Genomic DNA, 16,706 nt, shown 5'->3' with positions numbered 1-16,706 from the left:
TCATGGGCATGACTAGCTTGATATGGATGATTGAGAAGTGGAGTCAGGACTGGCAGGTGGTAGAAGTAGGGGGAAAGGGGAGGATAATGTCAGATGGCACAGGGTGCCAAGAAAGCCACCAGGTCTGAGGTGGGGACTTTGGACTTGGCAGGTGGGAGTCATAGATTAGTTTAGGGCAATCTGTTTCACTCGAGTTGGATCGGAGAGACATCCTGGTTAGTGGAATCCTTGATGAGGGGAGGGAGAATGAAGACACACAGTAGGAAGTCGAGGAAGGATGCTGTCAGGAGGAAATACAAATTAAGGGAGATTTCATTTTGTGTTACTAGAGGTCCAATACTCAGAGAAAAATGTTAAAGAACTAGTAATCTAAAGTGAGAGAGCGCAGATGCAGGGAAATAATGGACGATAGATAAATAGAAATGTAAAGTGTGCAAATGTGGGCTCAATTATTGCAAGGGATTTTCATAGTGATGTTTCCTTGGCAACTTTCGTAATGCTGACTTTGTGCCATGCACTCACTGCAGCCGTCAGTTTAGACATTTCAACTCAAGTGTTCCTCAAGACAACTTGAAGAGGGAAACGGAAAGTGGAGAACTCAGAAAGAAATAGGACCCTGCTTGGGGGCATATAACTAGAGCCCACAGACCTGAAGATCCGCACAGTCAGCCTTCACAGAACCAAGGTCACCCACCTGCTGTAGACAGAGCTGAAGTCTGAGTCTGAGATCTCCTGCCTCAGAGGCACCCTGTTCTCTCACAAATCACTCTTCCTCTTTTATTCTCTGAGTCCATGAAGGTCCCATCCACACAGGCTGAGCTACTCTGTCTGACTTTGAAATCATTTTAATTTAATGTAATGTAGACTTATAGGCAGTTCCTAGCTCAGTTTGTTTTTCTTCATTTGCTCACTTACTAGTTCATTTATTCAACAGATATTTATTTAACACAAAGTAGGCATTCAATAACTGTTTTTTCTTAAACCTCCTACTTCACACAGAATAATTATAAACAAGGACCGTAGCGACGGTCTATCTTAGACATTGTTTGTTTCAAGGCCCATTAATAATTTGAAATAATTGTATAAGAGAATATCCCTATAATCCTTATAATCCAGCCCATGGCATAGATCCTGAGGATAGAGGTAATTTGGGGCAAGATTCCCTCCTTGGGTGTGGTGGTCTTAATGGGCTTTTGGACAGAGCATAGGATATGATTGGCCTGAACTCAACCAGGGGTAGGCCATGACGAGGAGAGGCCTGAAATGGTAGCCTCACCCTCTTTGCCTCTTTGACTCTGTGCTTTCAGCATTTCTAGGAAATGAGCAGTGTTATATGGCAGTGTGTGGCTGAAACACAGGCCCTGAAAAGGGAGGCAGCTGTTCCCTTCTGTTCCTGGCAGTTCTTCCAACATGCCTCTTCCTGACCCTGCCTTCTATTAGCCTGCAGTATTCCTCAGAGTTCCAAGTCATAGTCCCAGCAGGTCTGCTCAACAGATGAGCCTCCTGGTCTCTCATTAGCATCTCTAGACATTTCTGGATCTCAGTCATTCCTGTGTCACCCAACCCCATGGCAAATCCTGGGACAGAGTAGGTACCTTGTTGGAATGAGTAGATAGAGAATATTCTGGACCTTGTACACATAGAGCTTGGCCTCTTCTGACTACTCAATAGGAACTGTATCTCAGAATTCTAGGCTATCAGGGAGTTTTTTCTTTCCTCTTCATGTGGTCTACCTGCTCTTCGCCTCTGTGTAGACTATTCCTCCCACTAAATGTCCTGCCTACGACTCCTCCTCCAGTGAAGTTTGTTACCTCTAATTGATGGGAAGCAGTGGCAGCTGTAGGGTCTGGACTTCTAGCTTCCAGCTCTTACTAGCAATGTGAAATCCCTTATCTGTAAAATTGGAACAATCGCGTATTTGCTCTAAGAATAGTGAATACACTAAACAAATCATGAATCTGGAGTTATGCCGACTACACAGGAAGTCATTGACCCATGCCAGTGGCTGTTTCCCCTTTGGTGGTGCACAGCACTCTGCTAGCTGGGTTCTCTGGGTCTGCCTGACTTGTGCTTCTCATCCTCCTGGCCTTCCTTACCCCTGCTAGTGCCTAAAAAGTCCGCAGGCTTGAACACTTGTTGCTTGCCCATCCATGTCGTACCATTCATGGAGTTATTTGCAGTGAAACCTTAATTACCTGAATCCTAGGTAACTAGTATCCTTAGCAAACTAATGATCTGCTTACTCTGCCTTTTAGGCAAATAGAAGGACACAATGACAAGATGAGACTGCAAAAGGAATCCAGTCACCAAAGGCCATCACACATGGAACAACCCAATTCTTCCCTCTTTCTATAGCCACACTCTCAGGTGTGGGTAGTGAGAGCCAGCTGGGAGAATGAGCGAGATGAAGATTCCGACATTTGTCTGAGCATACAGCAGCCTAGTGAGGCACACATCGGGAAAGACATTCCTAGAGTCAAAGGAGGGAGCCTGGGGATACACTCCCAAGTTTCTTAGCTTCTAATTTGGTTTTATTTCAGCTCTTTCTGGCTGCTTCTGTTTAATTTACATTTCTCATTGGAAAGTAGAAGAAAAGAATTTAGGAAGATTTTTTTCAGTAAGATAGGATCATTTTTTAATGATTCTAGTCCTTATTTAACCCTAACTATCAACTCCATCAGATCACATATTTTCCTTTGTCCTTTCTTCTTCTCAGAGACCAAACAGTGAACATAGTTTCAGGCAGGGGTTTCCCCTGAGGTCTGGACTAAGAGAATACTCCTTGAACACAGGCCTCTGCAGCCTACCTGGGTTCAATTTGAGGACATAAGTTCTGGCTCGCTGACACTGTCAGACAACTGCACAAAGCCACTACGACCATTTAGTTCTGACAGGCATAACCTTCGGGTGTGTGGTCCCTGACGGGGCTGTCTCCCTGTGCTTTGTTCCTTGAAAACAGAGGCCTCTTAGGTGACTTGTGCCTATGCAGCAGAGGCATGAACATTTAGGTGTTACTACATGAGCCCAGGTAGTGTGCGTAACTGAATGACTATAGCAGCTACTGGGCAAATGAGTTACGTTAAAAGAGCAATATAGTGTACCATTTTAAGAAAACTCGCTGGGGGAAGTCTGTTGTCATCTGACCAAGAAGTGGTAGGCTATTTTCAAGGCAAAAGTCTCTCCTCCAAGCTCGGTTTAACTTCCGACTTCTGAGTACTGCAGGACTACTGAGGATGTATGGACTACTATTGGAACACTTCCTAGGGTGGTATTGATTCTGGAAACTGACCCTCCTAAAAGGAAATGCTAAACCAATGTCTGAGAGGCTTCTAAAGTCATTTACTCAATGGAGGAATGAAACAATAGGAAATTGGAATTGGAGCTGCTTCTCAGGCATTAGAAATGATGTTAGTTCGTGGAGAGGTGGAGGAAGGTGGAGAAGGGGGAATACTTGGTGTTAAGGGAGCCACTGTGTGTCTGAGAACTAAGGGCCTCCGGAGGCCATGGTATCCTGTGACGATGACTATTTGCCCTATTCCAGTATACAGCTTTGCCTCCCTCAGAATTCTCGTCTCTTGCCTTCTGCATTTGAGGATTTCTGTTCTTCCATTGTACTGCTGGCCTTCCCATGTTTGTTAAGGTGAGAGACCAGCTTGATGGGAAGGCAAGCTGTGGACAGCTTCCTGCTTCTGATGATGAGAAACAGCAGGCTGTTCCACCCCTCCTCACACTATAGAGGCTCACTGTGTTAACCCTTTGCAGTCAGCCTCGGGCCACTGACTAGCTCAGCTACAGGATCAGCATAGCTCACCAAGGCTCAGGAACTTTCATCCTGTTTGTTCTGAAAGGCAACTGTAAGTGATTCAAATGACATGCCAGTAAATAAACAGATCAATAAATAAGCAAGTAAACAGAATTCCCCAGGTTTTAAATTACTCAGGAGACTTCCTTTTCCTCCTCCCCCAGACCTTCCTTGGTAGCAAAGACTACGCGTAAGGAACATTGCAATACTTATTAAACTTCCATTATTTCCTCCTGTGAGGAAAAATAATTTAGTATTGCTCAAATATACTGAGATGATTGATGACATCTGGCAAAGTACTGAGTCTGGAGGAAGTTGCCCAGATGAGTTAGAGGCGACAAGGGTGAGGAGGGCTTTTGACTCTTGGTTGTCTCCAGTAGTTAATGTGAGAGGAGGTGAGAGCCGATTTGCCTCATAGGCACAGGCTTTGGGGACAGAGCCCTGCTAGGTCAGATTAGTAGCTACTCCCTCTGTGGGAGTGAGTTGTAGAGGGGCAAAGATTAAATACTTTTTTTTTTTTATTAGGGAAAACAGAGTTGTTGTGTGACATGTTTTCACTTGGGAGGATGCCCTTGACAACTCTGCTAAAAACCTCCTGTGGATCCAAGCCAGTAATGACTTACTTACTCCTACCATGGGCAAGATGCTGGCCTTGATGCAATGGGAATCAGGGGAACGATAAGGCAGGGTTGTCAGCTCTCAGGGAGCTGGTAAGGTTGTTGAAGAAATGGACCTCCATGTGCTAAAATAATGACCTTAGCCATGGATATACCCCTGACTGCTGATCGTTCTTGACTGCTAATGTGCTTCATCTTTTTTCTCCTGCTTTGCCTGCAAGTCTGTTGGAAGGCACAGTTTCAGGTATTGCTTGAGTTCCACGGAGGCAAAATCTCCATGTGTCTAGATCTAGTTTCAGCCTGTAGATACTAGGCAGTATGCAGAGCCTGTGATTTTGATTCAGCTCCACGAGTTGCCCTATCTCCATTCCGTCACAAGATTAACCCCAAGAGTAGCTAACCTGTATGCACACAGTACCAGAACCCACGCTTACTACGTTCCCTAGGATTCCATTTGAACCCCCTTTTCTGAGGCTGTGCCCTTCTTTAGGTTCTAGTATTCCATGCCATCACTGTTTACTTTCCTGCTCTCTTAGGCAATTCCAAAGCAACCTTGTCCTTGCTGTGCAAACCTGCCTGGGTGGACTCCCACTGTATGCCTGGGTGGCCTGTGGAGAGTCAGTGAAATCACCCTTCCTGACTTCTCTCATCCATGCCTGTGATGAGAGCGTGACTAAAGTGAAAAGTGCTCTGTAAAGAGAGGCTGAAATGTTTGCTGGAAAGATGCTAGTGAGATGGTCCCCAGGGGACTTTCCCCAACTCTGTGCTGTAATTTGTAAACCGTTGGACTTAGAGATGAAGAGCTGTGCCTGATCCTGTCTTGAAAGAAAGTTATCCGGAGCAGCTGGAAAATACCTCCTCGGGCTTCCTCTATTTTACTTTCTACCCATCTTCCTGTTCACACAGTCCTGTATTGGCCAGCTGACTGTTCTTTGATGGATGGCCTTCTTCCTGGTCCTTCTTGTCCTTTTTAACCCTTCCACACTCTCTGCTGTGTGTGTGTGTGGTGAGGGGAAGAGTGATGGGTGTTAAGTAGTTCTGCAGAAGGCATCATCTACATGTGTGGGGCAGACCCAGGCATAATACCCCGAGAAACGACCTTGCCTTCTATCAGACTGATTTATGACCATGACCTAACCTGGCCCCCCCCATATATCCCCCGTGCTTTTTTCCATTTTCCTCCTAAAAACAGACTTGCGCCATACGGCATGTTTTTGCAGTTACCAGAGTTGATGACACTCTGTATGACTCGTCTGTTTTGTTGATAGAAGCCTCACCTTCCTGGAAGCTGATGAAGCTTCTCTGAGAAGTAGGACTGTCCATCCTGATTTTAATCCCCCAGAGGTACAGGGCAAAACTCTGCCATGGGGATTTCTTGGAAGTTAGGTTCTTCAGCTCTGTCTTTGCCAAGAGCATCATTTCTGCCCAGACCTTAACCTTTCCCCCTGCCACTCTAGCTTGTTGTTAAGTGAACTCATCTAGGAGAATCTGCCATGCATGAAGCCTCCAGGGGAGGAGGGCTCTGCCTAAGAAAAGCTCTCAACGAGTTTCATCATCATGCTGTCATCCAATTGTGGACTCTCTAGAAGAAAGTAGCTCATTATAAAATGGCTGGGGAAAAGCACATCTATCATACTGGGGAAAGTCAACAACTAGTTGTACAGCAAGGGGCATACCTGAGCTCTTTCTTCTGGTTCCCTGTTCCTTCCTACGTAACTTCAGGGTTATTGGGGTCCCCAAGGTCTGGTGGGAATGTTGTATCTGCCAGTCAGGACTCTCACAACACAGATTTTAGTAGCAGAGTAGATGCGTTGAAGGAACAAAAACCCATCAATTCTTGATCCTGTGGTGAAATTTGGATATCTAAGCTAAAACCCCTTCTTATCAGTGAAGTCCCAAATGGCCTAGATGAATAGGTTAAAGACAGTAGCATCACACGACTTAGCAGGCTGTCCACTTCCAGGAGGATGGTCAAGATCAAGGACTTCCCAGACTAGATGAAACTTAAGGTAATTTTTGAAGGACCTCCCAATAGATGGGAGATATTTCAGATAATGTGACAGATATAACTCCATTTGTGGTTCTGGGACTATAGTGGGAATGTTGTTAGGAAAACAGCATGTCTTTGGGGTATGCTTAACTGGGGAGATCCAGGAGAATGGAGCAGAGCTTCTTCCTCAGCATTGGACCTACGTAGCCTCACAACAAGGGACACAGCTTCTTCATTTGTCTCAACACTGAAAAAGTTGGCTTAATGTTCCTGAAATACAGATAGTCTTTCTGTTGTATGGAAGAAAAGGGCACAGGATGCTACCTTGGTTATTGTTGTAAAGTAAGAATTTGAAAGACAATGGCTTCCTGAAAGTTAGCAGGTTACTTTTCTCTTTCTTTCTTTCTTTCTTTCTTTCTTTCTTTCTTTCTTTCTTTCTTTCTTTCTTTCTTTCTTCCTTTCTTTTTTTGATTGACATTTATAATTCCTAGGTAACAGTTTTCTTCCTCATTGTGATATGAGGGCCAGTGTGGAATTCTCACTTTATTATCTTGTCTTATGGTCAGAAGACTCCTTCCAGCCAAAGCCAACTGACAGAAGATTCCAAGAGGGAGAAGGCAGATTGGTGGAGAAGGGAGTGAACCACCAGCAGTAGAGAGGTGGATACAGTTCCCAGAGGCAGGGTCCCCTTTTCATTGTTCTTTTCAAGTCTGGGCTCCTCTTTGGCCTATTGCACATTTAACTGTGAAATAATGGAAGCCACTGTCCTGAAGTCACTTTCCTGTTATTTGTGATACCTTTCCTCAACCCTCTTCTCTGTGGCCACAGTTCTGGATTCAGCAGAACAAGCCTCCTTGGCCTTGGATCTTTAAGACTTGGTAACTGTTATATATCACAGGTGGGCTTGATATATATGTGTGATCAAATATTCAGCAGGGCTACCTGTCAACACAAGCTCTGGCCAATGACCTGCTAGTCACTGGTTTTCTCCTCCAAACTATTTCTAGATGTGTCTTTGGGCCTGTGCATTTTCCCAGGTGGCACAGAAAAAAAGGCAGTCCATGAATCTATTAATGTCACATTCACTAGCCCATGTTGTTCTTTTTGCTCCTGGGCAGGAACATTTTTTGAAAATGATTTGAAGTATTTTACTGTAGTAGAAGGACTATGGGCTTTTTGTGGTTGAATAGACTTGGTTTTGATCTTTGCTTTTGGCACTTGTTAGATGTGAGACTGTGAATCACTTTCCCCATCTTTCAATGCTCAGCTTTTGGTCTTCAGGGAAGAATATTTCAATTCAGCCCATACATTCGTGGTACATTAAGAGGGATGGTATACGAGCCATGGTTAGAACACAGCAAAGCCTCAGTAAAAGATAGCTCAAGTTCCTTTTATTTCATCTTGGCATAAGGAGCAGATCTTCTAAGCATAAAGAAAGAACTCATAAAATTGAAAGAATCAGGGTGATGTCTACACAGGGACCACACTTCAAATTTCCCCACTAACAGGTTATTCACAACACTCTAGCTTTGAGGCTCACATTTTATTAGAATTGTTCATATTGCCCTGGGGATATTCTAGTCTGAGAGAAGGACATTTTCCCTGAGGGTAAATAACTCTATTAATTCCAAATGCTAGTAATTAATAACAGTAGAGAATTGGATACAAATGCTTTATTATTTTTTTCTTGAAGACATACTTGAGTATATGATCTGTTAAGATCACCATGGCTTCTAAATATGGCTTTGGGAGCTGAGAACACAAATACAATGAACAAGATATAGATATACTCCCTGAATTTACTTTTACTCCCTTGAACCCTCAGTTTTAATATAACACAAGGTATTTAACCAAGTGTAAATTTAGTAAACATCAATATATGAGAGAGCAATTGGAAGGAAGTGCTGGAAAATTATTATCTAAGCTTTAAGAGGATGTGATTCAAGTGTTTGGCTTCAATCCGACCACCATCCTTTGAATTACATCACTCGATCTGATTTTTCTAACCATGGGCTATCAGAGTTCATTTTGTTGCTGAGTGACTTAATAAATCATATTCATGATCTGGTCCCTCTGTTCTTCCCAAGAATGTGGCTTTGATGAATAAACACCAGTTATAATGTGTTTGTTTCTATCACATGTACATCCAAAGTTATAAAATCCCACTCTTGCACAAGCTCTGAGTTTTACCACGTATACTGTGTTGGCTCAGAACATGTTGATTCTGTCAGCCTCTGTGCTAGACGGAGAAGAAAGAGACGTGTCCTCAACATGGTGATTCTGTCATTTTTTCCCCTGTGAAACAAAATTTATCTTGTTTCTGCTTGGTGGGGTCAAGTGAGCAGGGCTGAGAGTCTTTCCTAAGGGCACACGGGGAGCTGTGCCAGGCTGCCCTGTAGTTTCAGCTTATAATTAACAGGTGATAAAGAGCCGGCTTGGATTGGACAGATTTTATTCACAGGTACTACTGGTGCACAGGTAGACATCCAAATACTCAAGACCTGGAAGGGAGGCAATATTTACCCCTTTCAAACTACAGAAAGTCATCTGTATCATCTGCAACACAGCTGAGTCTACTTTAGTCAGAGGAAAAGAGGGGGAGACATTTGGCTGCTTAGATCGGCGTTCCTTTTTAGTCTGGAGCTCTTGGAACTGGCTCCTACCAGTTTAGCAGAGCCAAATGTGGACCTCTCTTCCCAATACCATGTGCAGTGACATCATATTAGCAGCCTAAAATTAGCGCCATGGGTGTAATTTACACTACAGAAATTAGCAAACACTGAAAATTAGTAACTTGAAAACTTTATAGCTTCCTGTGAGACAACTAAGTAGAAATAATTACTATGCTGTTGATCAAATAAGGTTCTAAGGGCAGTAAATTAAAGTTTTCAAGAACTGCAACTGGATTTAGTTAATAATTTATTAAAAATTATTTAAAATATCTATGCTCTAATTCTATACACATACCTGTGTGTGTAGCCGTTTATAATAGACTTTCAAATGCTTTTTTTTAAAAATCAGCATATAGCTGAGCTATCAGTGACTCTATGATACTCATTAAATATTGTAGCACTTTTGTTCATAGGTCAGAGGTTTTACATAATGAAGATAGTACTGTACTTTTTAAAACATGAAGCTAGGAGAAAATATGAAGCAGGGAACTTAGTATTGATCATAGTAGGTTTGTCTTCTTTATGAAAACCCACCTGACACAAGTATTTTGAAGAAGTAGTTCTTAAACTCTCTTAATGGGAAAACAACAGAAAAAAAAAACAGAAAAAAAGCAAAAAAAATTAAAAATCCCCCAAATAGTACTGTCAAATTGGAATTGCATTGTAGCAATCATTACCCATTCAAAGTTGAATTACTTAGTTGACAAGGCACTGTATTGTTTAAAATATTTTTGCCTCTTAAATTTCAAGTTATTTTATGTCAGGGACAAGAGAAGATATTCTGCCATTTATGGGAATATAGCTATTGGCTTGCCACAAGAAGGAAGTCTTAAAGAAAGCATGCTCTCCGAAACTGGACTCCATGGTTTTTGGTTTTGTGTCTTTTTTAAATGAGGATACAATGGGCAGATGGAGAAGAGGTGTTCTGAGAGGAGCTGGAGGAAGGGATAAATAAGATAAAAAGATATTGTATCAATTTCTCCAGGAATTAATAAAAGAGAAAAAGAATGAGAAGCCTTTTGCTAATAAATCTATACTATTCATAAGTAAATATTGTTGGCTTAGATTATAGAGGAATTCAGGAAATAGATAAAATGATTGTCTAACAGTCCAGGGGAGAACAACTCTTATTTTATTCTCAGGGAGCAGATCCTAAGACTCTATATCAATCATTCATCAATACAGAACATATTTATCATACTGAGAGTTTCCATGGAAGTGTAATGCTTTCCTGTAGTTTACTAATAAAGATGTTCCTTAGGGCAGTGGTTCTCAGACTTCCTAATACTGCGACCCTTTAATACAGTTCCTCATGGTGTGCTGACCCCAACCATAAAACTATTTTTGGTGCTCTCCATAATTGTAATTTTGCAACTATTATGAATCGTAAGAGTTGCCTGAGGGTTCCTTTCCATCTCTGATTCTGCAGACACTATATCCCTAACATGCTTCTTGCTGCCCCATTTTCAGAGTTAGTATCCACAGGTGTCCCTGCCGTTATTCAAATGGATTTATTGGTCCAGTGCTTGCTCTGAGCCAGGCAGCAGGGCAATGCATGCAGGGATCTCATTTATTTGGGGGTCCTGTTTGTGTTCTGTGATAGGAATCATGGGATAGAAAATGGCCATTCTCCTAACTGACTTTCTCAGTTTTGAGGATGGGCCCACGGGACCAATGTTATGTTGCATTGTCTGGGGAACAGCTGTTCTCTGTTGTTAAAGTTGTACTAGAAGGGCAGTGGGCTAGGAGTGGTATGTGGGTGTTACAAGTTCCTTATTTTCCTCATGAGAAACATCATTTCAGGGTTCAAAAGAGAAAACGAATGATGGCCACTTGGTCTCAGAAACTATGGCTGCCCTCGAGGCTTTTGAGGAAATGAAAGCCTCTAGTGCCAGCGTAGGGAAGGAGGTCCTCAGAGTCCATAGCATGGAGGACATTTACAGAGAAGGGTAATCAAATCATCATTTATGTTGGATGTTTACTCGCTGGCTTTTACCTTGGTTATTTTAAAATACCAGAATGAGCTAAATTGGGTGGAATCTTCTCTCTCTCTCTCTCTCTTTTTTTTTTTTTTTTTTTTTTTGGTGGATAGACACTGTCAGAATATCTGATACAGGAGTGTGGACAGGCAGCCAATGTGGGGAACTGGAAGCTACATTCTTGCTATTGACATGGCCTTTCCTCTCCCTTTCTCCACCCTCTTTGTATCTGGTCTTTCTCCCTTCAATTCTCCCTTCTTTCCCAGGTGTGTTTGATAACTGCTCCCACACAGCCAATGACAAGGGCTGGGCCCTGGGGATCCACTCAGGGAAGGACAAGGGCAGGAGAGATGCTCGATTCTTCTTTTCTCTCCGCACTGACCGGGTGAAGAAAGCTACTATTGTGACTGGCCACAGCCGATACCAGCCAGGCACATGGACTCATGTAGCAGCCACTTACGACGGACAGCATATAGCTCTGTATGTGGATGGCGCTCGAGTGGCTAGAAGTCCTGACCAGTCTGGTCCACTGAATAGCCCTTTCATGGCATCCTGCCGCTCCCTACTCCTGGGAGGGGACAGCTCCGAGGATGGGCATTATTTCCGTGGATATCTGGGCACGCTGATCATCTGGTCGACTGCCCTCTCACAAACCCACCTCCAGCACAGTCCCCAGCATCCAAGTGGAGTGGATGAGTTGACCACCCTGATCCTGACAGCCGCTTTCAACCCTCTAAAGGAACAGTGGGCCCCCTTTAGAGATGAGACATATCCCCGGCTGGAGGTTCTCCAGGACTCTGAGTCACAGCCTGAGATTCTGTCACCTTTGCAGCCCCCACCTTGTGGGCAAACAGTTTGTGACAATGTGGAACTGATCTCCCAGTACAATGAGCATGGGCCTCTTCGGGGAGAGAAAGTGATCCGCTACCAGGTGGTCAACATCTGTGATGATGAGGGCCTGCGTCCCATTGTGAGTGATGATCAGATCCGCCGGCAGCACCAGGCACTGAATGAGGCCTTCAGCCGCTACAATATCAGCTGGCAGCTGAATGTCCACCAAGTCCACAACTCCACCCTGCGCCACCGGGTAGTGCTCGTTAATTGTGAGCCCAGCAAGATTGGCAATGACCACTGTGACCCTGAGTGTGAGCATCCACTCACCGGCTACGATGGGGGCGATTGCCGCCTGCAGGGTCGCTGCTACTCCTGGAATCGCAGGGATGGACTCTGTCATGTGGCGTGCAACAACATGCTGAATGATTTTGATGATGGGGACTGCTGCGATCCTGAAGTGACTGATGTCCGCAAGACTTGCTTTGACCCTGACTCACCCAAGAGGTAAGGAACTGGGGTCTTGGGCGCTTTTCTTACACCATACATTGCTAACACTGCATTACTCTTTGATTCCAGGAGACAAAAGAGGGTTCACACAGTCCCCAAATAAAACGTTCTTCCCTCCTAGGCTTTACTGGGCTTTTAGGAAGCACTAGGTGTGTGAGGTAATTAAGGGCCTGGAAATGCCTAATAAGGTACAACCCTCACAGAGTTCAAGGTCTGTGGAGCAGAGTTCCTACAAACTACTGGAGGACATGAGCAGGGCAGAGAAGACATAGACCAGCTCAAGGACTTAGACCAGAGGAGCCTAAGGAATCTCCAAGAAGAAACACAAGATTCCTCAGACAGCTCTTTGAAAAAGTCACTGTCCCAAGTTTGGGAGTTGGAGAGTTAGTCAAATTCTTGTCAATCAAATGACATACTTGAAGTGAGCTGATTTGGGCCCATTTTCTGGATGTACTAGTCCCAGTCCAGGAAGGCCTGATGGGTAAAGCTGTCCATTGTGGCAGGAGCAAAGTGTTTGATTCATGCTTTAGGAAGCAAGAGAAGAGGAGGAAGAGGCCAGGGTCCTGCAGTTCCTGCTGAGAGTACATTCCTGGTGATTCAAGAACCTTCCACTAGACTTGACCTCCTCAGTGTTCTATCACTTCCTGTAACACTACCCTGACCTTTGAAGCACTTGTTGGTCAGACTTTTGGTTGCTGTGACAGATACCTGAGGGAAGGGATTTAAAAGAGGAAAGATATATCTCTTCTGGGCTTATCATCTCAGACGTTTCAGTTTATGTATCGGGACCTATGGTGAGACTCTACACACAGTAGAGGAAAGAGGCTACTTCATCATAGCTAGGAAGCAGAAGAAGGCTGGGAGGTGCCAGGAGACAAGACTGGCTCTTTAACAACATGTGCCGGTGACTTACCACCTTCAGTAACCCTCACCCCTTAAGTCTCTACTACATCCCAATAATGACATTAAATCAGGATTCTATCAGCAGGCTAATCATTGATGAACTCAGAGTTCTCCTCTCATGATCCAACACTTCCAAAAGTTCTCTCAGTTAGTAACTAGTGCTTTACCATGTGAGATGACACATCAGATTCAACCCACACCAGGGACCCTCTTCTAAGTTACAGCAACAGTCTTTTAAGGTGCCTGGGCAACGTTATCTTCAGAATGTTCCTTTAGCTTTTTGAATTTTGGCAGCATCACCCATATCTGAGTCTTTATAACTTATTCCTCTCCCTGTCTCAGAGTTGCTATGGAAACATATCTCATTCCATTTATTATCCAGACCTGTGATGCCCACATACAATATTTGCATTGTATAACTAAAGGAGATATTTATACTCTTAGGAATAGTAGCACTAAATCCAGTGCCTTGATCATGCTAAGCACAAGCCCTACCACTAAGCAAAACTTCCAGTCTCAAATATTTGAACATTTTTGATTGTTAAAAATATTTAAATCACAGTGTGTGTGCACTCATGTGCATACATGTGTTTGTGTGAATGCACATATGTTTAGGTGCATGCATGCATGTGAATGCATGTGGAGGCCACAGGACAACTTTAGGTTATTCTCAGGTACTCCTGAGACATAGACTCTCATTGGCCTGGAGTGTGCTGGATAGATTTGGGTGTGGGTCCAGTGAGCCCTGGGGATCCATCTATTTCCACACACCCCAGCTCTCAGATTACAGGCATGCACTACTAGGTGTGATGGTTGTTTTTTAAACATGGGCTCTGGAGACTTAATTCCAATCCTTGAGCTTGCAATAAAAGCACTCTGTGGACCGAGCTGTCTCCCTAGCCCCAAATCTTCACATTCAAAGTATCAAATTGTATTAAATGAGGAACAGTAATCCCCTAATACTTCTCCATGTTCCAGTGTTAAACAGAACAGGCAGCAGTATTTAGTTAATTTTCCTCTCCTAGCAATCACCTCCATAGACAAGGCTTATTGTTTTTATTTTATTTTTTGAGGGCTGGAGAGATGGCTCAGCCGTTAAAGGCTAGGCTCACAACCAAAAATATTTTATTTTTTGAGCATCTAGATGGTTCTTTAAATTTAAATATTTATTCTCCTTATATTATTTATATAAAATTTTTCTTGAAATGATTACTTTGATACTTCTCTATTCTATTTTTTTTCCCTCAGACACCTGGCTATGTATCTTCTGATCTATTCGTTGACTTTTTTTTTCTTAGGTTTTTTTTTTTATGTTATTTGGGTTTTTTTGTCCACTATATTTCTTTAATTTTGTCTTCTAATTCTTCAGTGCAACCCAGCGGGGTGCACTATTCTGGAGGTATTGCAATACCAGATAGATGAATGAATTGGATGCAGCAAGCTCCTACTCCACCTCCTAGCTCTCTATATTTACTATATTGTCCTACACTAGAGGACCCATCAGATACTACCATATTAAGAATATATATTTGTAGTTTTTTTTTTAACTCTTTAGTCTTTACTCTTTGGGGGCCCACCACCCAGATCCCAAATTAATACACAGAGACTTATTCTTTCTTATAAATGCTCAGTCTTAGCTTGGCTTGTTTCTAGGCAGCTTTTGTTAACTTAAATTATCCTGTCTACCTTTTGCCTCTGGGTTTTTAACTTTCTTTACTTCTTACTCTGTGACTTGTTGTGTAGCTGGCCCCTGATTTCCTCCTTTCCTTTCTTCTCACTCCTCAGTCTTCTCTTCTCAGAGTTCTCCTTTTTATTCTCTCTGCCTGCCAGTCCTGCCTATCCTTTCTTCTGCCTTGCTATTGGCTGTCCAGCTTTATTAGACCAATCAGGTGTTTTAGACAGGCAAAGTAACACAGCTTCACAGAGTTAAACAAATGTAAAACAAAAGAATGCAACCTACCTGTGCATCATTAAACAAATGTTCCACAGCATAAAAATGTTACATATCTTAAACAATATTATACAACATATATTATACTTGATCTTAGCTCAAAGACTGAGAAGCAATTATCTTCTATTTCTTTTGACAACTTGAAAGTTTTAAGATAAATTTTAAAAAATCTTCTAGTTTTAATGTTTACTTTATTTAAGGTTTTAGTTGTTTAAATATCTGGTTTTATTATTTTAAATTTTGTGTCTGTTGTGTGTGTGTGTGTGTCTGTGTATGAGTATGTGCATATATGTGCAGATATCTGTGGAGGCTAGAGGCACTGGATCTCCTGGAGTTAGAGTTAGAAGCAGTTATGAACTGCCCAATATGGGTCTGGGAACCAAGCTTGGGTTCAATGGGAAAGTAGTGTGTGCTGTTGTTAACCATTGCACTATCGTTTTTTAGTCAACCCTTTTTATTTAAAGTTGTAAGGTTCGTTTATGTTTTATGAAAATAAGACTAAAAAACTTCTTGTCTCTTTTCTTCACATTGGTGATTTGTTTAAAATATCTAGTGCTTGTTCACATAGTAGGGAACATACCTTAAAATCTCTATGTTTAATTATTCCCAAACTTCCCTTCTCTCTCTTTCAATCCCTTTATACTTATTCCATGTGTGAAGTTTTTGTTTATTTTTTAATCTTATGTTCTTTGTGCTAAATTTTTGTTATTAAAACACTGAATTATTTTTACTGTTCAGGAAAGAACTGAGACACAATCCTTTGTCAGGTTCTTATGGTATGTCAGAAACATTAAACTAAGCAGAAGGAAAACCAAAGGAATGCATAAAGGACAGTGCCAGCAACTTACTGGAGGGCTTAAAATTTTTTATCTAAATTCTCTAAATTTAAATACAGGCTGAAGCATGAAAAACAGAACATGGCCTGTAAAGTGCCTTTCTTTGCCATGGCTTGGATTACTTGAAAGACTTTGGATTCCTAAGAGACCCTGATCTCTGGGTTTCTATGGGGTTCTTGGAGTTGGTAAAGCGAGTGTCCACTTCTGAACTAAATTAGCCATGTATAACACTCTTATTATCACAATTAAATCATAGAGCTCAATCTCACAGTTCCATTATTTTGTGACTCCTAAAGGATCCAACTTCAACAAATGCTTTGCCAGACACTTATTGAGCAAGTGAGTATGCCAGGCATAGAGTCCATGTACTCAAGAACTTACAGTTTAGGGGGAGGTAGTGGGAGAATGGGCTCAGATCTATAGATAGATTACAGAGCAACATTCATTAGTAATTGTTGATTGATGTGTGATGATTGTTTTTGCTTTCCAAATCCTATTCAACTTTCCCACCACTCCCATTAAGAAATCAGAAATGTAGGCCAAAGTAGTTCCTTTCTCAAAGACTCTGGGAGGAGGAGAGAGCCCATGGAATCCCGCGTTGAACATCTGTAGCCC

The 16,706-nt window shown here is 42.5% G+C and overlaps 1 protein-coding gene across 1 annotated transcript in view; it reads left to right on the top strand.

The window, feature by feature from the left end:
• The window catches only part of Pappa2 (pappalysin 2), a 253,241-nt gene that overhangs the window by 12,646 nt on the left and 223,889 nt on the right, over window positions 1-16,706 (top strand). Inside the window, exon 3 of the mRNA XM_052737329.1 lies at window positions 11,327-12,398. Within this exon, the coding sequence (XP_052593289.1) occupies window positions 11,327-12,398 (1,072 nt within the window). The remainder of the gene's footprint in view (window positions 1-11,326; window positions 12,399-16,706) is intronic.

The sequence above is a fragment of the Peromyscus californicus genome, unplaced genomic scaffold (assembly GCF_007827085.1).
Source record: "Peromyscus californicus insignis strain IS unplaced genomic scaffold, ASM782708v3 Scaffold_14__1_contigs__length_90479793_seg_2, whole genome shotgun sequence".
Taxonomy (NCBI): Eukaryota; Metazoa; Chordata; class Mammalia; order Rodentia; family Cricetidae; genus Peromyscus; species Peromyscus californicus.
Note: the sequence above shows the minus strand (reverse complement) of the source record. Positions and strands in the feature narration are given on the sequence as shown.